The sequence below is a fragment of the Sinocyclocheilus anshuiensis genome, unplaced genomic scaffold (genome assembly GCF_001515605.1).
Source record: "Sinocyclocheilus anshuiensis isolate Anshui unplaced genomic scaffold, SAMN03320099.WGS_v1.1 scaffold997, whole genome shotgun sequence".
NCBI lineage: Eukaryota > Metazoa > Chordata > Actinopteri > Cypriniformes > Cyprinidae > Sinocyclocheilus > Sinocyclocheilus anshuiensis.
In genome coordinates this window covers 3,750,144-3,771,848 of record NW_015555715.1, presented here as the reverse complement: position 1 = coordinate 3,771,848, position 21,705 = coordinate 3,750,144, and the positions used below count along the sequence as shown (strand labels likewise).

Sequence of the window (21,705 nt, the reverse complement as noted above, 5' to 3'; positions counted from 1 at the left end):
GCCTATCGCTGCAGCTGAATAAACAGAAGATTCAACTGCTTTCATTGATTCAACGTGACAAATAAACACACGACTACGGCAATATACGGTTTATCTGAGTATTTATTATTATAATTTTCATTAAAATAAAGTATATTTATAATGCAATGCCTTTATCACTGCTTAAATACTATGAAATATGTTGCGTGCTCTGTGTAAGATGTGTAAGAAGCCACATCATCTCACAGAAGGATTTATTTCAAACACTCGACTGACATTATTTGGAGTAAATGTGTAGTAAATGCTGCTCCATCTGAAAGCATGTGATGAATAAATTCTGCTGATTACAGAACCGGCATTACTAACAAAATGCGCACAACAATCGCATTCGATTAATCGTGCAGCCCTGATTATGAGCATCATTCTAGATGTCTTTAATGACAGCAGCGCTTGACCTACATGAACTCCACAAGTTTGTGTAAAACCTGATGATCATGTTCTCCAGCATAGTTTGAGATGAGCCAAAGAGCATCTTGAGCTTCAGTGGAAGAAGATCTGAATGTCTGTACAAAAAGTCACATGATCAGCCTAAAAAGTTTTTTATTAATCCAAAAAAGTCAAGTTGTTCAAAATTTTGGGGTCGGTAAGGTCTTTTAATGTTTTTGAAAGTTTATTATGCTCACCAACATTGCATTTATTTGATCGGTCATACAGTAAAAACAGTTATATTGTGAAATAGTATTACCATTTTGCATAACTGTCTTCTCTTTGAATATATTTTAAAATGTAATTTATTCCTGTATCAAAGCTGAATTTTCAGCAGTCAGTACTCCAGTCTTCAGTGTCACAATCTAATATGTTGATTTGCTGCACATATCTTATTAGTATTAATGTTGAAAACATTTGTTCTGCTTAATATTTTTGTGAAACTGTGAGAAATGAATGATTCTGAGTAAAAAGTTTAAAAAACATGATTGATGTCTTTACTGTTACTTTTGATACATTTTAAAACATCCTTGCTGAGTAAAAGTGTCATTTGATGTTTTTTTAAGCAACTAGCTAAATATAACTATTGTGTTGTCTCTTATTTGTCTGCAGAAAGCATAAAAAACCCATTGGTCATTGTGAAGAAGCCCATCACCAGATGAACACCCCTCCTGATCTACAGTAGACTGTTTTACTCTTTTTGTGAAGATGGCCCCCCTCCTCCTCCTCAGGCTGCCACACTGATCACCTCCACTGGACCACAGAAACACAATGGAGAGAAAACGCAGAAAGAAATGAAAACTCAAGCCATGTGTTATTCAGGCTTCTCTGCATTCTGGACTTAAACTATTTAAAAACTGCAAATACACATTCACGTTTGTTACCTTTGAGGACACGTGTATCTTTAGATGGGCAATGACCAGAAACGGACTGCAGGGACCATGATCGTACGGCTGTGCTTGCTTGTGGCCTTTTTAGGGGGTCGATTGCCTCTGGTGGGCACAGAGGAAGACAGTGGACCGTTCTCAACGCCCTTTCCTTCTCCTCTAAATGCTGATGCACTCTTGAGCCCAAACTGCTCGCAGCTCACACTAAAACTGGGCTTTTCTACCAAAGTGGTTAAGCATGGTAAGTAATGCCATTGTTGTAAGTTAATAATGTTATCTTATTGTGTTTGTAACAAAAGTAGGATTCATTTTGCTTATAATTAGCCAGTTGTCTAAGGTTTGTTTAAGGGTATTGACCGCCAGGAGAACACTGAATTCCTCGTTGACTACAACATGTTCATACATTGTGTTTTAGTATGTCATTTAATTGTAAATGTAATTAATAATTTAATTGTCATTGTAATTTACTTTTTAGCGTTGATGATAACATTTTATTGCACTGAAAATCAGCTGTCAACCCATTTATGGAGTTTATTGAGGATTTTAAGCAGCTGTTGCCCTTCCCGTTGTAATTTAGGGCAGGACAAAACGTGAGCTCTTCAGGTCAAACAGTGCTGGTGTAATGTACTCCACTGTGCTGCAGCTCTCGGTTCATTCATTGGCTGGATTGTGCCCTATGCTCTGTGTTTGAGTGTGTTTGCTGGCGGCTGGCCCAGACTGTTGGCAATACATTCCTAAGACTTAATCTGAGTCCAGCGTTGTTTTCACAGGGCGCACATTTCACTAGTTTGGGTGTGGTGTGGATGTGAGTATACAAGACCAGAACATAACGTGTTATTTATAGTGGCCTGATTGCTGCTCTATGAATGTGACCTTTGTGCCATCTTCTAATGTTTAATTAATTCCCACTTCCCTCACCCTCAACTATGAATTGTGGGATTGGCAAGGAGATTTTATGTGCCAATAATTTAATTGTTCAGTATGACGTTTCTTGTAAATTCAATTTTGAACAAAGCGCATTGTCTGCTAATCTGACTGCATGTATTTCAATCTTCATTCTGGTTTTCCTTCAGGACATATTTTATGTTGTACATTAAGTGGTTCATAATACAAATTTTATTTTATTTGTTTAGTTTTCGCACAAAACACTTTGTTGCAAGTGAACCAGTTCAGTTGGGTTGAGCCTGGGTTGTTTTTTTCCTTTGCCTCGCAGAGTTTTGTTCTTGGTTCGAGGATGATTGCATGGGTCCCATTCATGTTGACATCTGCCTACATGAATTAGCTTCTACCAAATGATAGATTAATGTGCTTAATAGATTAGACATGCAACTTTAAATGTCAACAACAATAGATGTAGGAAGTGTTTTTGATATGACCTTTTGATTGACAATTACGGTCATTTAAAAAAATGAAATGTGCATGGATGAATTGTTCACATGCATTTTAGAAAATAGGCCTAGATGAATGCGTTTCATACCGACTTTAATTGTATTTTTTATTATTAGCATTTGTTTCTCTCTGCTGTCCCCAAAGCCACTAAACTCTTAATTTATTCTGCATTGCATTCCCCAATGCACTTTTGCCTTTATTATAAGTTGCGTCAAGCACTCTGGAGGACGGCCATATTTTAAGGCATTCTGATAGTCTCTCTGTTCAGGTTTGTTGAGCGAAGAAAGACTGGGTGTTCCTCTATACCCACCCTGTCCTAAAGTTTCAATCAGCAGACGTTATTTCTGTTAAAGGCTCTATTGTTGTTGTTGTTAATGCAAGATTGAATCCATTTGAATGATGTCTTGACGTCTCGTTCTGTCTCTATTTGGGCCCAATGCCCAAGTGAATGCTACACCTTGCTAAAGTTGCATTCCTCAGTAAATACAAGTGCAGTTGTCCTGTGAGATTTTGCAATATCTTCTGGTCTCTCTCTTTGTCTTTTCTAGAGTACATTGTTGCATTTAATGGATACTTCACAGCCAAAGCACGCAGTGATTTCATCAGCAGCGCCCTGCGAGATGTGGATGCAGTGAACTGGCGCATCGTACGGCGGGACAATCCTGCCAGCGATTACCCCAGTGACTTTGAGGTGGTGGAGATCCGTCAGGATGCCCGCAGCAGCCTGCTCACCCTTCAGGACCACCCCTACATCAAACGAGTGACGCCCCAGCGCATGGTCCTCCGCAGCCTCAAACTGACTGACTGTAAGTAATACTCTACTGCCATAACACTGACATTGAGATCATGAGCATAATACTGTTATAATTCTGTACTATGCCTTACTGGAAATGTACTAAAACATAGTATTCTTAGTACATAGCATTAGGGCTGGGCGATATAGCTAAAAAATGTATCAACTATATAATGTTTCATATCGTTCGGTATCGATAATTATTGAAATTTTTTTATAACCTTTTTTAAAACAGAAAGCAATAGAAAAAAATGTTTAAATTTAACCACTGTATTTATAATTAACACAATTTATTGAGACGAACAAATATTTTTTGTTTTAACAATCAAACACAATAAAAATTAAACAAATATCTAATTTCTAATGTTTTATATGCAGATTAAATAGGTCTTTATTGTATAGGTCTAATTGTCTCCCGAGTCCACAGGAGGGCACAATGAGCAAAATAATGCATTGCATTGAAATTGTCAGTGCAAGGAAGTAACTCCGCATGGCTTTCTATACATCTCTTCTGTGAGATGCGAGTGCAGCAGTCATATTTGTCCGTCTAAACAAATGCGCTGACCGGGCCGCGACCCACTACCGGGCCGTGGAAGAATTGCTACTGGTCGCAAGAACGTTCTGGGGAAAAATGTGCGCAGTTGATCCGTAATACGTACGGATGAGACCCTACCGTTCGGCACGCACGTGATTCGCAGATTAATTTGCAGATTACAATTTACACGTACAAGCAATTTTAAACCACAAGAAGAAACGTTACTCACACACTGTTCTCGCACAAAATCAAAGCGCGCACAAGAGACGTGTTTCAGACAGCGTGGAAATACCAAGTTGCGTATACATACACATAAAATGAGCCTATGTCAAAAACCTTTCACGGCATTGTCATTCTCTGTGCTTTAAATTTTTTTTTTTTCTTGCTTATCCGAAAAATTAGTCCGATCTGTGACTCAAACCGATCCCCCGTCCAGCCGGTCCGCGAGAATATTTTCCAAACGTAACCGGTCCGTGGTGTAAAAAAGTTTGGACACCACTGGGCTAGACTAACAAAACATTAAAATACAATAACGTCACTTACATCATCACTGCATCTCGTGCGCCACTGATGACGCTCCCTTGACGCACTCCTAACATTCAAATGCAAATGTTTATTTTAAATTCGACTAATATTCATTCTTTATTCACAATCTTTTCATCACAGGCAGGCACAGCACTCATTTCAGCATTTGTTCGTGTTTGTGTGTGCTGTCTGCGTCACTCATAGTACGTGCCTATATATTGTGCGCTATATCGAACATTTTTTCTATCGATATCGAAGATGGTGTACCGTCGATAAATATCGATACCGTTTTATCGCCCAGGCCTACAATGCATTATATTTATAAATCACACTTGAACCCTGCAGTGCTGTGCACAGGTCACACCCAGCTCTCCCCAGCTCTCTTTGGGGTGACTGCAGGGAGGAAAGTCATCAGCAGGGGGTGAACCGAATAGGAAGTGTTTATTTACTGCATGGGGTGAAGGAAATGGCTTTCAAAAGTGTTTGAGGTGAAAGAATGTTCTGTCTTTGCACACTGAATTTTCCATCACTAGAATAAAAATGAAATTGCACCTCCATGCAAATCTGCTGTGAGTGTTGAGACTCTGGGAGAGTGATTGGTGTTTACTGGCACTGCTCCTGTATAATAATAGAATGACTTCCTCTCTATTCACATCTTCCTTTACCAGCACCCTAAACAAGCTACACGGCTTTTCTATAATGCTTATCTGATGTTTACTGCAAGATTTTTGGCATCAACCCAAAAAAACATTTTTTTTTTTTTTCTTCCAACTATTCATTTTGTAGTGTAAAATGCCATTCAAAAGTTTGGGGTCAGAATTTTATTATTTTAAAATTGATCACAAGTGCCCATAAAGACTTTTATATCGATTTCAAATATATGCTGTTCTTTTGAACTTTCTATTCATCAAATAATCCTGAAAATTTGTTGACTAAAAAAAGCGGTTGAATAATAATGTTTCTTGAGCACCAAATCAGCCTATCTGAATGCTTTCTGAAGGATCATGTCACTTGGAAGACTGGAGTAATGGCTCCTAAAAATTCAGCTTTTCCATCAGAAAGTTGTCAGATTGATTTGAGTCAATGAGTCTTGTGTTCAGTGCTGTTTGATTCTCCAGTTGGTTCTTTTGATTCATTAAAAAGAGCCATATCTATTGAATAAGTCCATTCTTGAATTGAACATCACTGGGTTTGGTCATCGAAGAGAACCCAATAAAGTTTCTGATTTTTTGTGGTGCTCAGTTTTTCTCTCTCATCACATGCCTTTCACATTCTCATAATGTAGCGAAAATATATTTTTGCAGACAGCACCACTCTGGAATAATTCTCAAGGAACTGCTTATCAGTCTGGCTCCACCAGTCTGCACCCACACACGCTAGGCTATCTCACTCTTCATCCACAGTCTATACACATAGCACAGCTTAGACAAAGAGAGCCAACTAATAGCAGCTAATGATGTATTTTTGTTCTTATTACTGAAACCAAAGTGCCTCTAAGAATAACCCCATGTCACAGTTTGAGAGCATATATGCAAGTAATTATTTAAATGATGTCGGGGTCAGCTCTACAAGAGCACGAGTGGGGGCTTGAAATGTAATATAATTACAGTATATGCACTAGTCTCGTCTGTATAGCTTTAGGGGGAATTAATGAGCAGTAATCAGCCAGAGAGGAAGACTGTCAGAGCTGGTCAAAGTGGTTTGCTCGCTTAAACGCCTACGATTCTTTTCCAAGTGCTGCACCTGCATTTTACGAGAGTTTTTTTACTCTTCATTCTTCAGCTTTTCTATGTAAACGTGTACGTATAAATGTTTGATCACTGTTATTATCACTCTGCGCTGTTTGAAAAAACTTGTCAATATTCCTGAAAGCACAGGCTACCTGTCTGATCTCGCCAGAAGTTAATCAAAGAGCCAATAAAAATGCAAATGAAGGTGTAGATGTTGATACCGTGTGGTTAGGTTTGTGTTAGACAAATGGACAGAATCTGATACTGTGCACGTTTTGTCGATATTTACTGCCTTTTTTTTTTTTTAATCAGTTTTACATTATTGTTACTTTTGAGCCAGTGTTGTTGAATTCAGTTGATTTAAATATGTTGCCACGTTATAGTTATCTAGCAAGTCTTAGAAACAGTTAGAATGGGTTATTCTATACCATCTTTTTCCAGCAAAAGTGTTTATAAATTAGATGATATAGTTGTAGAATCAATATTATTATACTACAATATTATATTACATTATATTATATTACCAGGGCAGGTACATAGTTGAATTATTAAAATCCATGTTGTTGAACTTTGATTTATTTTGCGGCTTAAAATATTCATGATAATGGGGTTTATTTGTATTTTAAGTTCTGGGGGCGATGGTGTCTACAGAGAAAAGTGCTCTTGAGTTATGAGAAATAAATGTGCCCTTATAAAGTGAATATAAATGCAGATTAAATGGGGAACATGGCTTGAAAGAGTGATAAATTACATGATAGTTCAAAAAAAGACATTATTTGAAGTGAGCATTTTTAATAATCCTCCTCCTTAGGGCCTGGTGACAATACAGCATGAGCTGGCAGAAGTGTGTCAGCCAGTAGAGGTTCTTTTATGCTGTTTATAACACAGTATATTCATGGCACAAATAAAATTATCAAATGGGATGAAATATAATTGTAAATAATTTCTCATTCCTTTTCTCTTTCAGCGGGCACTGATGGGGCGTCCCCGTGCAATGACACACGCTGGGTGCAGAAGTGGCAGTCGTGGCAGTCATCAAGGCCGCTCAGGAGAACCAGTCTCTCTCTGGGCTATGGATTCTGGCATGCTACAGGAAGACACTCCAGTCGCCGTCTCCTACGGGCCATCCCCAGACATGTCGCTCAGATACTGCAAGCAGATGTGCTCTGGCAGATGGGACACACTGGTATGTGTTAAAGAACGGGATGTTGTAATTAATGTTCAACTCCTTTTGGAGATCAGGTTTGCGATGAAGCTTGTGTTCCTGTTTGTGTTCATATGCAGGCTCTGGGGTGAAGGTAGCGGTATTTGACACTGGGCTGAGTGAGAAGCACCCTCACTTTAAGAATGTTAAAGAAAGAACCAACTGGACCAATGAGAAAACACTGGATGATGGTTAGACATGAAACAATGTCATGATACAAGTTTAAACATATTTAATTAATCATTATTGTGCTCTGAGTGAAGTTGACGTAATCTGAACAATTAATCTGGGTTGATTCAAAGCATTAATCATGATTTATCTTTCTCTGTCTCGCATTCTTTCTTCAGGGTTGGGTCATGGTACCTTTGTTGCTGGGGTTATTGCCAGCATGAGAGAGTGCCAGGGATTCGCTCCTGATTCTGAGCTTCATATCTTCAGGGTTTTTACTAATAGCCAGGTAGCACACAACACTCAAATCCATGATCCTATACAACCACTTTTCAGGATTAAAAATGTCTTTACTGTCACTTTCAATCAATTTAATGCATCCTTGCTGGATAAGTGTGTAAATTAATGTTTTAAAAAATGTAACGCAATTTTCACAAAAAGTATTAAGCAGCGCTACCGTTTTCAACATTGATAATAAGAAATGTTTCTTGAGCACCAAATCAGCATGTTAGATTGATTTCTGAAGAAAGGGATAGTTCACCCAAATTAAAAATCTGCTATTTACTCATCCTCAAGTTGTTCCAAACCTGTATGAATTTCTTTTTTCTGCTGAACACAAAAGAAGCTCTTTTGAAGAATGTGGTAAACCAAAGAATTTCTGGTCCCTATCAACTTCCATAGTATTTTTGTTTATATGGCTCAGTTCTTTAACTGGCATCGGTTTTCAGTTTTTGTATATTATTACATAATTATTCAGGCTGATTTTTACACATCTCCACATACGCATGTTATTATTCTTTTTTTTTTTTTCTTCTTCTTAGGTGTCCTACACCTCCTGGTTCTTAGATGCCTTTAACTATGCCATCCTGAAGAAGATAGATGTCTTAAATCTCAGTATAGGGGGACCAGACTTTATGGACCATCCTTTTGTTGATAAGGTATGGACAAATTAAATTGACATTTATTCATTCTGCAGGTGCTTTTGTCCAAAGCAAACTAAAAATGAGAAACATCTCAATTTTGATAAGGGCCAACAAATTTTAATAAAGGTGCAGTGTAAAAATACACTGTACATCAATGTTTATGCTCTCTGAAATGTAGTACTCTAATAAAAACTCTTGTTTAACAAGGTTTGGGAGCTCACAGCCAACAAGGCGATTATGGCATCTGCTATTGGCAATGATGGCCCACTCTATGGGTAAGAAAAGTAGTTTAAGGACAAATTATATTAGATTTGGCCAATATTCCCAACATATTTATTGATACTGATTTTTTTTTTTAAATTTATTTGTGTCTTCCAGAACTCTGAACAATCCAGCAGATCAGATGGATGTAATTGGTGTTGGAGGGATTGATTTTGAGGACAACATTGCCAGGTTCTCATCCCGGGGCATGACAACATGGGTGCGTTCTGTCTTTTGGTGACATCACATTACTGCATTTTTCCTGTGCAGCTGCCTAAAGAGGCCAGTTAGAACATGTTTGTGCATTTTGATTTGACCTAAAAAGGGCAGAAAGACACTTCCTGCTACACAGAGTTGGAGATACCTGGCCTCCCCCGCTTCAGGAAGGAGAATAAATTGAAGAGATGTACATGCCCTTCAAAAGACTTAGTAAAAACCCTCTATTGCACCTTTGAAGTTGTTCAAAGAATTACAGCTTTGTAGATTTTCAATAAAGTTGCAAATAAATGAATGTCCTTGAGATAAGATAAATGAAAATGGATTTCCCAGTTAAAGAACTGGGTGACATTGCTTAAAAATAAATAAATAAATAAATAAATAGAATTAAAATTAAATCGTAGTCTAGGTAAAATAATCAAGGCATGTTTTATTTAGATACACCATTGAAATAATAAACAACAATGTTTACCTAAATATATTAAAATGTTTTGGTTTTCATTAAAAAAAATTTGGCCAATGATGCAAATAAAAATTTGATTCTGAGTTGTGAATCAGTTTATTATCGAACTTCCCAACATCCCAGTAGCCATTATAAAGAAGTGCACTCTTGCTGGCCATGTATGACTGCAGAATTTAGATTTAATGTCCACTGAGGTAACATGCTGCTCTCTTTCCCACTCGTCACAATCGTCTTGTCGGCTCAGTTTAATCATTGTTTTGCTTTCTGTGCTACCTGTTGATCAGGAGCTGCCAGGTGGCTATGGCAGGGTGAAGCCTGACATTGTGACGTATGGCTCTGGTGTGCGTGGCTCAGGATTGAAGGAGGGCTGTCGTTCTCTCTCTGGCACCAGTGTTGCATCACCTGTAGTGGCCGGAGCTGTCACACTACTGGCCAGGTGAGATAGATGAACAAAAATAATATGAAACTGACAAGTTTCCTAAAGTGCTTTGCATAACATTTACAAACTCACTTTCAGATTTTTGTTTTGTAGGACCAAAAGTGCTTTGCATAACATTTACAAACTCACTTTCAGATTTTTTTTTTGTAGGACCATTTAAAAAAAAAAAAAAAAAAAGAACTTAATTTTCCGCAGCCATTACTCTACTCTTAAGATCTTTCAGAAATCATTTAGTATTTATGAAACATTTGTTTTACTTATTATAATCTTAATATTTTTGTGAAAAGTTTATTTGATGAATAGAAAGTCCAAAAGAACAGCATTTATTAGAAATATATAAACTATTTGTAACCGTGTGAATGTCTTTATTCTCACTTTTAAAAGAAAAAAAAACAATGCTTACTTCCTGAATAAAATTACTAAATTCTTTCAAAAATAAAAAAAAATCTCATCTTATATACTTGACACCTAAATTAGGGGTGTCTGATTTCAGGCCTATATACTTAATAAAAGAGAGTACACTTTAATTATATCAGGTGTAGGCATTTTATATCCACTTTGATCAGTGATTCAGATCAGGGTTTCATTATTAGGTCTGTGTTTGCTGCTTTATCAGGGTGCTGATAGAGCTTGATAGTGGGCTCACCTGTACTTTGTACATTTATTGCTATAAACACACCACTCACACACAACTGATACGAAGTTGAACTAAATAAATTGGTCCCCTAAACCTATGGTTTTCTGCATAAGTGCCTTATTTTTTTTCCTTTGTCCTTATGAGAGAAAAATAAATTGAAAATTCATCCTGCAAGAAAAGAAAAACAAGAAACAAATGAATTGACAGAATCAATCTTATTTTCCACAGGGAATTGAATGGCATAGTTTCTCTTTTACTATCTTAGCTTTTGCTATATATTTGATGTAGTCCATCCTCCCAGACTGTGATGGGCTAACCTAATTTGCCAGTGTTTCCACTTTATACTGTTTTCATTTCACCACCTTCAGTTCTATTCCTTTCTATCTCTTTCATTTATATTGCTCTCATTTGTATTAGTCTCTCATAGGTACTTGACCCCATCTGCCTCTTTGGTTTATGGCCTCTGAGTCACTATGTGCCAGTGTTTCTTTTAAGTCTGTTTTCCAGTCCTCAACCTGCGGTTGCACTGAAATGATATCCCATCAACCCACATCCATTTAACTGAGCCATGTTGGTCTTTTGTCTTTTCAGCACTGTGTTGAACAGAGAGCTGGTGAACCCGGCCAGTATGAAGCAGGCCCTGATCGCCTCAGCACGCAGGCTGCCAGGCGTCAACATGTTTGAGCAGGGCCATGGCAAACTCGATTTACTCAGAGCCTACCAGATCCTTAACAGCTACAAGCCACAAGCCAGGCATGTCTCTGGCATACGCACAAATATAGTGTTCTGCTCTTTGACTAGCATTCTGCTCACGTAGCATGCTCACATTATCTTATTCATGTATGCTGAATTGGTTCATTTAAAGTGTAGCCAGGCATCTCTATCGCACACTCATTAAGATTTAATTATGTTCCAGCCTGATTAAAGAGTAGATTTGACCCGGTTCATTATCTCACACTGGCTCTCAGTGAGGTCATCGTCCTTTAATGAATTTCTAATGGTGTTTTTTTAATTCTTTAGCCTGAGTCCGAGCTACATAGATCTGACCGAGTGCCCGTACATGTGGCCCTACTGCTCTCAGCCTATTTACTACGGTGGCATGCCGACGATTGTCAACGTGACCATTCTTAATGGTATGGGTGTAACGGGAAGGATTGTGGACAAGGTAGGCAGTAATAAATAGACCGCAATGTAAACTTTTTACGTTAAATTGTAATTTCAAACATTCATGGTGCATTTGATTAAGCTCAGTTATTTTATATCCACAGCCCATCTGGCAGCCCTACCTTCCTCAGAATGGGGATTATGTGGATGTGGCAGTGTCTTACTCGCCTGTACTCTGGCCCTGGGCTGGATACCTGGCTGTTTCCATATCTGTGGCCAAGAAAGCTGCATCGTGGGAAGGCATTGCTCAGGGTCATGTCATGGTTACAGTGGCCTCACCAGCAGAGAATGATGTGAGTAACAGTACTGTCTCTGAAATCTCCAGTAAGGTGATCATTTGCTATTTTAATTTGTATTTGAAAGTGCTCTTCTCCTTAAATCATAAGTTAATTTTATTGGTTTATGACTACACTTCTTTCAGACTGTAGTAGTGCAATTTGAGATCATGACCTGCTGTGGTCTGTTTTTCGTGTGTTTGTATCCAGTCAGCAATAGGTGGTGAGATGACCTCTACTGTTAAGTTACCAGTGAAGGTAAAGATTGTACCTACTCCGCCACGTAGTAAGAGGATTCTGTGGGATCAGTACCACAACCTACGCTACCCGCCTGGCTACTTCCCCCGAGACAACCTGCGCATGAAGAACGATCCACTTGACTGGTGAGCCTCGACCACCAAAAATAATCCACATTCAATCAGTTGTTCGAAAAAGCATTGCACTGTGAAAAATAATCTGTAGAGGGCAGCATTTTATAGCTTGTTTCTAGAAACCTTTTTACCCCAATTTTTCTTGTTTTGAAGGAATGGTGATCATATTCACACTAACTTTAGAGATATGTATCAGCACCTTCGCAGCATGGGCTACTTTGTCGAGGTCTTGGGTGCACCAATCACATGCTTTGATGCCAGTCAGTATGGTAGGTGTTCATCTAGTGGAGTATTTTCTGTATAAAGGATTCTGTCTTGAAGATGAATTGGTTTTGTGGTGTAAGTAGTGATGGAAATCAGCTGTCATCTGTCTCTGCATGCATGTTTACAGGGACCTTGCTGATGGTAGACAGTGAGGAAGAGTATTTTCCAGAGGAAATCACCAAGTTGAGGAGGGACATAGATAACGGCCTGTCTCTCATGATCTTCAGTGACTGGTACAACACATCAGTCATGAGAAAAGTCAAGTTCTATGATGAGAACACCAGGTACTGAGAACATCAAGGCATACCGTAATCTTTTGTGTCACTGTCTCTATCTTTAAAAGATTAATTATCAGTCCACTGTACTGCATGTAATTCTGGGTAAATGTTCAGTGGGGTCCAATAGTCCGAGGCCATTAGTAAAAATATTTTTTTTTTGTTGAAAGAAAAAATGTTCAAAACATTTATGTTAATAATTATATATTTCTAGGTCATGGGAAATATTTCTTTAATATTTTTACTTTCTTATTGCTTTAATCCTGCAACCTTTTACTAATTCTTTAGGTTTAAATAAATAAATAAAAAACTCATATTTCAGTTGTTCTGAAACTGTTTGGACACCACAGTATATGGCAGAAAACTTAAATAATGCTATTGCACAGAAAGTTAGCGTTTCAATAGACCGTAATTTGTGTCAAGACTGCCTTGCTAATTACTTGATTAATTGTGATTTCACCTGACATTTTTATTCAGCAATGGGTTTGTCTAATTTTCCAATTATCTTCTGTTTTTCTGTCCTAATTTAAATAAATTGTGCTTCCCATTAGGGTATTTAAGTGCCCTAATTAAAAACTAATGTTATTTTGGGGGGATTAAAATTGTGTGGTTTCTATTATTGGATGTGACAAATACTTTTTAAATGGGGCTCTTAGTAAAGTGTCCAATTCAGGACAATCATGTTTTGTTTATCAAATAAAGGCAAATTTTGAAACGTGCCTTACACATTTGCAGGCAATGGTGGATGCCGGACACAGGGGGCGCTAACGTGCCAGCCTTGAATGACCTGATCTCAGTGTGGGGTATGGCCTTCAGTGATGGTCTGTATGAGGGAGACTTCACAATGGCAGATCATGACAGTAAGACTCTATAACTTCTCGCTATAACATAGCTGTATCATAGATTCTTGCTAAATACATGATATTGAGTAGACTGTTTTAATGGTGACAAGTTTGCCTAAAACAAAAATTAGATTTCAATAATATTCCATATCTTTTGCTTTTAGTGTATTATGCCTCGGGGTGCAGCATCGCTAGTTTTCCTGAGGATGGGATTGTCATCGCTCAGACCTTAAAGGATCAAGGTACACGGCACCTGCTGTGATCGTACACCTCACATCACTGCTGTATCCTGGAGACCAGCTAAAGGCTGCCTTGTATTCTTAATCCTCTTGTTATTGTTATCTGACATTCTCAAATTTTCTAGGTCTGGAGGTCTTGAAACAAGAGACAGCAGTGGTGGAAAATGTGCCTGTGCTTGGACTGTACCAAACACCCTCTGAGGGGGGAGGCCGCATAGCACTCTACGGAGACTCCAACTGTATTGATGACAGTCATAGACAGAAAGGTAATGGCCATTTGTTGTGTATATAAGCTCACAATTTGGGCAAACACGTCTGAGAGGGAGTTTAAAAAAAAAAAAAACTAGCCCCACTAAATATTAATTTTTGGACTTGTTAATTTAATTCAATGTGTTTGGGTTCTCTTTTCTCCATTTAGACTGTTTTTGGCTTCTGGATGCTCTGCTGCAGTACACTTCCTATAGCATGACTCCACCCAGCCTCACCCACTCTAAAAACAGGGTGGTGCCCCCTACAGGCACAGACAGGCCACTACCACAGAGATTGGAAGGTAAATTAATACTTATTTAATAATTTTTCTGTACTGTATTCTTAATTCATTGTAATGCATTTACATTTTCATTTAAATTCATAATTTACCTAATTCATTATTTTTAATGTGTATATTTTTATTTCATTCATTTAGTCATTTTATTTGTAATTATTTTTTAATGCATTATTTTCAATTCATTATTTTTCAGTATTTTAATTATTAAATTCATTCATTATATTTTTATTAATGCATTATTTTCAGTTTATTGTAATTATCTTTAAATTATTATTATTGCTTTTTAATTCATTATTATAAGTAATTTGTTTTTAATTAATTTAATTCATTATTTTTAATTCATTTAATGAATTCATTCATTTTTATGAATTAGATTTAATCTGATGATGATGATTATATTATTATTATTATTTCGGTAGGCAATCACCTCTACCGTTACTCCAAAGTGCTGGAGGCTCATCTGGGTGACCCTAAGCCTCGTCCTCTACCTGCATGTCCTCATCTGTCTTGGGCTAAACCCCAGCCGCTTAATGAGACTGCTCCTAGGTCAGTAGACATGAGACCGCTGCCATTCTTAACTACTGCACTGTCAGTGGAAACAAATCTAAATTTGGATGCATTATCTTTAAATATCTACATCTGACAAGGTTTGTTGACATTTATTTGTTCTCAGCAATCTGTGGAAGCACCAGAAGCTACTGTCAGTGGACATGGACAAGGTTGTTTTGCCTAATGTGAGGCCATATCGGCCTCAGGTTCGACCTCTGTCTCCTGGAGAAAGTGGAGCCTGGGATATCCCTGGAGGTGAGGAAGGAACTTTTGCTGCATGTTTAGGAAATAATCAACCAGATGTAACCCACAAAAGGGCTTTTTACAATTCAGCCAACGCATTGCAGTAATCCATGTCTGTGTTTTTCTCAGGAATAATGCCCGGCCGCTATAATCAAGAGGTGGGCCAGACCATCCCAATGTTTGCGTTTCTCGGTGCCATGGTTGTTCTTTCCTTCTTTGTGGTGCAACTGACCAAGGCCAAGAGCAAGCCCAAGCGCAGAAAACCCAGAGTGAAACGACCGCTTTACCTTCAACAACAGCAACAACAAACCCCACACTCAGGCAAAAACCCCACCGTATGATCCGCTATATACCACATCTGGACAAACTAACGGGGAACAGTCTTCCCTGCGGTGTGTGTGATGCTGTAACCCCATGATAATGAGATCTGAAGGGCTGTGTCTGTACATTCTTGAGATGAACCAGCCACCTGCGCCCAGATGAGGGCCTTGTTTGGACATCAGTGTTCCTTCTCTTGTCTTTATTCAACACTTGCCTTTCAATTTAGTGACCAAATGGAAGAATGTTCCTTTTTTTTTAAATTTATTGATGAATAATTGACTATTGACCCTTGCTTTCTGACAAATTGGACAACCGAAACCAGCTATTCAGTTTCCTTGATTAACATATTGGACTTGTTTCCACCTGTCCTCATTTTTGTATTCAGTCAGACTGTGTTTTTATAAAACTTTTGTGTGCTTACATATTTTGTAAATAGCCATCATGATTTCACTGTTGTTGGTGTTTTAAATATATCTTATCCGATATAAAGCAAGAAAACCTGCCTCTGTCTTTAATAAATCTTAGATGACAGTCTTCATATAAAATTACAATGTAGGAAAAAACAAGAACCGTGTTTATCTTGTTTATCCAAGGGATGATTCAGGTAAACCATCAGAAGTATATGTGCCTATGCAACGGTTATGTTTACTTTTGCTATTTTCGATGATGGATTAACCTATTTATTCTTAGTTTGTGTAAGATATATGTGCTTAAGATGGATGATGCTGTCGCGGTTTGACTGTGTGGCCCACTAATTTGCCTTAACATTGTTCTGCTCAGATGTAAAATCTCACTTCAGGACATTTATTTGGAGGAAAGCCTTATATGACTTGGTCCATCTTTTTGTGTTTATCTTCATTACACCACACACAAACATATGTGCTGTCATATATCTTTCTAACAGGTTACAAACACCTTTAATTAAATTAGAATTAAATGCACATTCTTTATTTTAAATATAATGTCTATTCCTGTGAAGCTGAATTTTCAGCAGCTATTACTCTAGTCTTTAGTGTCACATGATCTTTCAGAAACCATTCTAATATGCTGCTTTGGTGCTCGGGAATCATTTCTCATTAGTGTTGAAAACAGTTTTTGCTGCTTGATATTTTTGTGGTACACTAAACCATGGTACACTATCATTCAAACGTTTGGGCTAAGTAAGATTAAAAAAAGAGAAAGAAACTTTTATTCAGCAAGTGACACTGAAGACTGGAGTAATGGCTGCTGAAAATTCAGCTTTGTCAGCAGACTCATCACAGGAATCAATTACATTTTCAAATTGTCATATTGTTTCACAATATTACTGTTTTTTATGGAATTTTTTGATAAATATATCTGCAAACATTTATTAGGCTATCTTTTTAATCCGCATTGGGAATCATTGTTACTGCTGAAAGTGCAAGAAATATAACAAATCGAGTTTCCCAAGGTAAAAAGCATTCTTCAGACTATCCCGCACAACCATAGGCTCCCTGTAATTGAATGCTGGTGTTCTTCATTCAAAATCGGATCAACACTGTCTGCTAAGCAGTCCTGTAGTTTCCTTCTCTTTTGCTTCAGGCCAGTGTGAAATCGACTAATTCCATTAGAAGTGATAGGCGCTGGGAAGTCTCTCTAAATCTCGTTCCTGATCCATTTTTAATGGAAAGAATAGCCTGTGAAAATGTCACCAGTCCCTTCCAGGTGACGAAACCTGATAGAGGTTAATGACATGAAGAACATGGGAACTAACCCTGACCAGTTATCTGTGCTTAAGTGGATTTCCCAAATCTTGTCATAAAGGAGGTCACATGTTCCACTTGTCCCTCATTTCTGGAAAGTTCCCAGCCTTGCTTGTGATTTTCTTGGGCTCCAGACAAGTGACAGTGAGCCTGTAGCACCACCAGTGCCAAACCCCCACCCCTGGAACACATGCTGTTAAATGTTGATTTTTTGGGGGGATTCAAGTTAGACAAATCTACATTTTTATGTAACTGATTTAAACAAGTTATGATCAGTCTTAAAGAAAACATTTAGATGACCAATTTAAGACTAGCCTTTATGCAACTGGCCACTGGGTATTCCAAAAAGTATATGAGTGAAAACTGAACAGCTCTGTAATCCTTTTTAACAATTCCCTGCTGAAAAAAAGTATTTGTAGTATTTTTATTTTTAATTTAAATTAAAAAAAAATTTTTTTTAACAACATTACTCAATGACATGTTTAATCTGATCGTATTTAACTCACAAACGTCTTTATGTAACATTGTTGTCGTACCGCTGTAAATGAATGCATGAACCCAAATACTTTTCAGTAAATTACTGACGAATCCAGAGAGTTTCTCGAGATAGTGGAAGAGCGTTTGATTGGCCTGAAACACCAACCTCCCACCCCTCATTCACCTGACCTAACGTTTGATTTCCCTCAGAGAGTGATCCGAACATGGGGGAGCTGGCTAAAGAAAGCATCAGCTTTTTAACAAAGCCCTCTCTGGACACAAACGGAGCGAAGTTGGGCTCGTTAGGAGCGGTTTTCATCATGCTGAAGTCGGCTCTGGGTGCAGGGCTTCTCATCTTTCCCTGGGCGTTTGAGAAAGCTGGAGGAATTCACTTAGCTGTCACTGTGGAAATGGCAAGTAACTCTGCGGTTGCTACAATGAAACACTCATTCTTTAAATATTTTATGACTCAGTTAAGCTGGTTTCATCACTGTTGCTTCTTCCATATCGATTATATGCACACTAAAAGAATTATCTATCCAAATGTGTCCAATGATCATTTGAGAGAACTATTTGGTCAGTGTATACATATTGTTAACTCTACGAAGTCTGAATGACATATTTCCACTTATTTTAATTCTGTTCATGATATTATATATTTTGTCTTATTTAAATAGATTTCTCTTGTGTTCCTGATCAGTGGACTTGTCATCCTGGGTTATTCGTCTTCAATCAGTGGACAAAACACATATCAGGCTGTGGTCAGAGATGTGTGCGGTCCTGCCATAGGCAACCTCTGTGAGATATGCTATGTCTTCAACCTCTTCTTCATATCTGTTGCTTTTCTGGTCATAGTGGCTGACCAGCTTCAGAAATGTAAGCAACGTAAAGCCGTTAATGGGACTTTTAACTTTTTATTACTAATTGCTCATATAGTGTATTTGTAAAGTAGTCATTATCCATTAGATCCTCACATTGATCCATCTCCATTCATTTCTCCCAGTGTGTGTCTCTATATATGAGTTAATCACAGGCTTGCCAGAATCAGAGATGCTGTACTACTGGTACACAGACCACAGATTTGCCCTGTTTCTCCTGTGTCTCTTCTTCATTTTCCCTCTCTCTCTCCCAAAGGAGATCAGCATACAGAAGTATACCAGGTGAGGAACTGTATTCTGTCAGTTTTGTTTTTTTTTTTTGCTTATTTTCTTGATTGTATTGTTCAGAACAGTGTTATTATTGTTAACTAAAACTATAAGTCATTTTTGGTCATTGAAATAAATATTACATGAAAAACTTGAAAATGAGAAAAGTTGCTTGGCAACTAACTGAAATAAATTTAGGTACAGAAAGTACTAAATCTGAAATAAAAATAAATAGAAATAAAAAATGAATGACAATTGTAAAAGCACAACACAATTACTAAAAATTAAAATGAATTAAAAATATATTAATGAATGAAAATATAAAAATAAAAGCTAATTTAAAATATTCATAATTGCTGTAATAGTATATAAATAATACATAACCCTTGTTCAGAAAGCACAGTTTTTTTCAGGAAGGTTGTTTTAACAGTTGTGTTTTAATGGTAATTCCTATAGCGATTATTTTTCTAGTTATGATCTGCTCAAGATGTATTTCATCAGCTAGACATTGGCGTTTACTCACAAGTCACAGTGATGTCCCATTTGTGAGTGAATGATTCTAAATTGGTTCTTTTTAGTGAATTGTGTGCAACAGTTTACAAATTATTCTTTTGGGTCTTAGTCAAAATGTTTTTTGGAAAGGGCATGGAATTTGATTGAAGACTGTGGGAAGCCTGTTTAGGTGGAAAGAGTTGCGAGTAAGTGAATTAAAAAGACTGTAATTGTGCTTTCATGAATTTTATGAAGTGCTATTATTGCTTCTGTTTTTCATTCGGACTTTTATGGTCAATTGCCGTGACAGTGCACAGCATTTTGAATAGCTTTAAAATGACTCTCCTCTGCTTTGACTAATAAGCAAAGCTTTCTTCCCCACGCATCATCAAGATAATTTGTTTTATGTCAGCCGCATTTATTTTCTCATCAATAGTCTTTGATATTTATTTTTGCTCAGTGTTCTAGGAACTTTTGCTGCCACGTATCTCACTGTAGCCGTCACTGTGAAATACCACATGAGGCCCGTCCATGAGGTCAATCTGTTGCCTCTTTACAGCAGTGGGTGAGTGTGGAGTGACGCAGCTTTCAAATTTAGTCGCAAATTGTATAAAAGATCCCAGCATCTTCAGAACCATCTTTTCCTCTTGCCGTGCCTTAGCAAAACTTACTGTCATGCTGAAAGAATGTAGCTGAGAGAATGTCATTGGCTCATTCAACTGAAAGCAAAAGGTCACAGGAACTTTTATCTGTAAAGCCACCTGCTTAACTATCATTATTTTTATTATTATTTAGAGTAAGCTCGTGGGCTTCGATGTTCAGCGTCATCCCGACTATTTGCTTTGGCTTTCAGGTGAGATTTCTTGCTTTTATTCAACATGCTGCCATTTCACCTTTGATGAAAAAGAGAAATTCTTTCACTGAATATCATCACTCCAGTCCACAAATGAGGGGAAGCCAAAATTGCTTTTGCTCTCACATTAATATTTAAGGTCAGGTCAGATGCAAAGCGTGAAAAATGGTGCATCTTTGAGGTGAGTTTTATTTGTCAACGCTGGGGGATTGTCAGAAATGTAATAAAAGTACACTGGCATAACAGAAGAGCGCTGAATTACTCTGTGTCCAGGGCCCGAAGCTGATTGATTACAAGGCGGGAATGGAGAGAAGAGGGAAATGGAGATATGGGCAGCAGGGGAATCGGTGAGAAATGGCCTAGTGCAGAAAGTTAGTTATTACAGGAAAAGCTTTTTTCGGTGTAGGCAAAGCGTGCTGGAGATCAGATGTTTGAACACAGCTGTGCTTGTGCTGCTGATACTGTGTCTGTTTCAGTTCCATGAGGCCTGCATTGCTGTCTACAGTAGTATGGAGAACAGGAAGTTGTCCCACTGGGTCTTCATCTCTGTGATATCCATGTTCATCTGCCTCATCATCTACTCTCTCACTGGTCAGTAATTAAAGCTTATTTACCGAAACTCAATACCAAAACTTCAAATGGAATCATGCTTCACGTACATTAACAAAATTGTGTTGTGAATGCTGAATTTTACAAACCACTTTTAACAGCCATTTGAATTTGTTCATTTGTTCATATATATATATATATATTTGTAAATTGTAAAGATTTTTTTTTGAGTAAGGACGCATTGATTAAAAGTGGCACTAAAGACAAAAACAATTCTATTTTAAATAAATGCGTTTGAACTTATCAGAGGTGGGACCAGGTCATTGTTTTGCAAGTCACAAGTAAGTCTTGAGTCTTTGCATGAAGAAATAACTGCTAGCATACTTTACAAGAGAGAGGAAACATGCAATATGGATGCAGACAAACTCATGAAGACAATCATTCAAAAATGCTGTGCTACCATCCTTTATAACTAAGAGCAACAAAGACAAAATCATTTAATAGAAAAAATGTTGTACGTTAAATGTTAAGTTTATAATATTCATAGTTGATCACTAAATGTAGGGGCTATGTATGTGCGCTATAGGCCTACAGACTGATTTACAACACGTGAATTCATTCATTTATCCTGAAATAAATGGAAGTGACATGAGTGCCTGGTGAAGAGGGAGACAAATTGAGTAGCCTATATTTTATAGTTATATATACAATACTCATTTTGTGAAAGAAACACTTCAAAT

At 37.6% G+C, this 21,705-nt stretch overlaps 2 protein-coding genes across 3 annotated transcripts in view; both read left to right on the top strand.

Annotated features, from left to right (window-relative positions):
- The window catches only part of LOC107672278 (membrane-bound transcription factor site-1 protease-like), a 21,797-nt gene extending 5,562 nt beyond the window's left edge, over positions 1-16,235 (top strand). The window contains exons 2-23 of the mRNA XM_016465410.1: positions 1,078-1,593; positions 3,290-3,547; positions 7,292-7,510; positions 7,609-7,719; positions 7,876-7,985; positions 8,518-8,634; positions 8,827-8,894; positions 8,998-9,100; positions 9,844-9,995; positions 11,227-11,388; positions 11,656-11,800; positions 11,904-12,092; positions 12,285-12,457; positions 12,599-12,714; positions 12,837-12,993; positions 13,720-13,844; positions 13,991-14,068; positions 14,191-14,331; positions 14,484-14,615; positions 15,032-15,158; positions 15,286-15,416; positions 15,534-16,235. Coding sequence (XP_016320896.1) covers positions 1,374-1,593; positions 3,290-3,547; positions 7,292-7,510; positions 7,609-7,719; positions 7,876-7,985; positions 8,518-8,634; positions 8,827-8,894; positions 8,998-9,100; positions 9,844-9,995; positions 11,227-11,388; positions 11,656-11,800; positions 11,904-12,092; positions 12,285-12,457; positions 12,599-12,714; positions 12,837-12,993; positions 13,720-13,844; positions 13,991-14,068; positions 14,191-14,331; positions 14,484-14,615; positions 15,032-15,158; positions 15,286-15,416; positions 15,534-15,745 — 3,246 coding nt within the window. The 5' untranslated portion in view covers positions 1,078-1,373 and the 3' untranslated portion in view covers positions 15,746-16,235. The remainder of the gene's footprint in view (positions 1-1,077; positions 1,594-3,289; positions 3,548-7,291; positions 7,511-7,608; positions 7,720-7,875; positions 7,986-8,517; positions 8,635-8,826; positions 8,895-8,997; positions 9,101-9,843; positions 9,996-11,226; positions 11,389-11,655; positions 11,801-11,903; positions 12,093-12,284; positions 12,458-12,598; positions 12,715-12,836; positions 12,994-13,719; positions 13,845-13,990; positions 14,069-14,190; positions 14,332-14,483; positions 14,616-15,031; positions 15,159-15,285; positions 15,417-15,533) is intronic.
- A 1,895-nt stretch (positions 16,236-18,130) lies between these two features.
- The window catches only part of LOC107672198 (putative sodium-coupled neutral amino acid transporter 8), a 7,346-nt gene continuing 3,771 nt past the window's right edge, over positions 18,131-21,705 (top strand). The window contains exons 1-6 of one of the 2 annotated variants that reach the window (XM_016465290.1): positions 18,131-18,339; positions 18,604-18,802; positions 18,930-19,086; positions 20,024-20,128; positions 20,359-20,416; positions 20,893-21,007. In XM_016465290.1, the coding sequence (XP_016320776.1) occupies positions 18,151-18,339; positions 18,604-18,802; positions 18,930-19,086; positions 20,024-20,128; positions 20,359-20,416; positions 20,893-21,007 (823 nt within the window). In that variant the 5' untranslated portion in view covers positions 18,131-18,150. The remainder of the gene's footprint in view (positions 18,340-18,603; positions 18,803-18,929; positions 19,087-20,023; positions 20,129-20,358; positions 20,417-20,892; positions 21,008-21,705) is intronic. The other variant, XM_016465291.1, reaches the window with a different exon arrangement.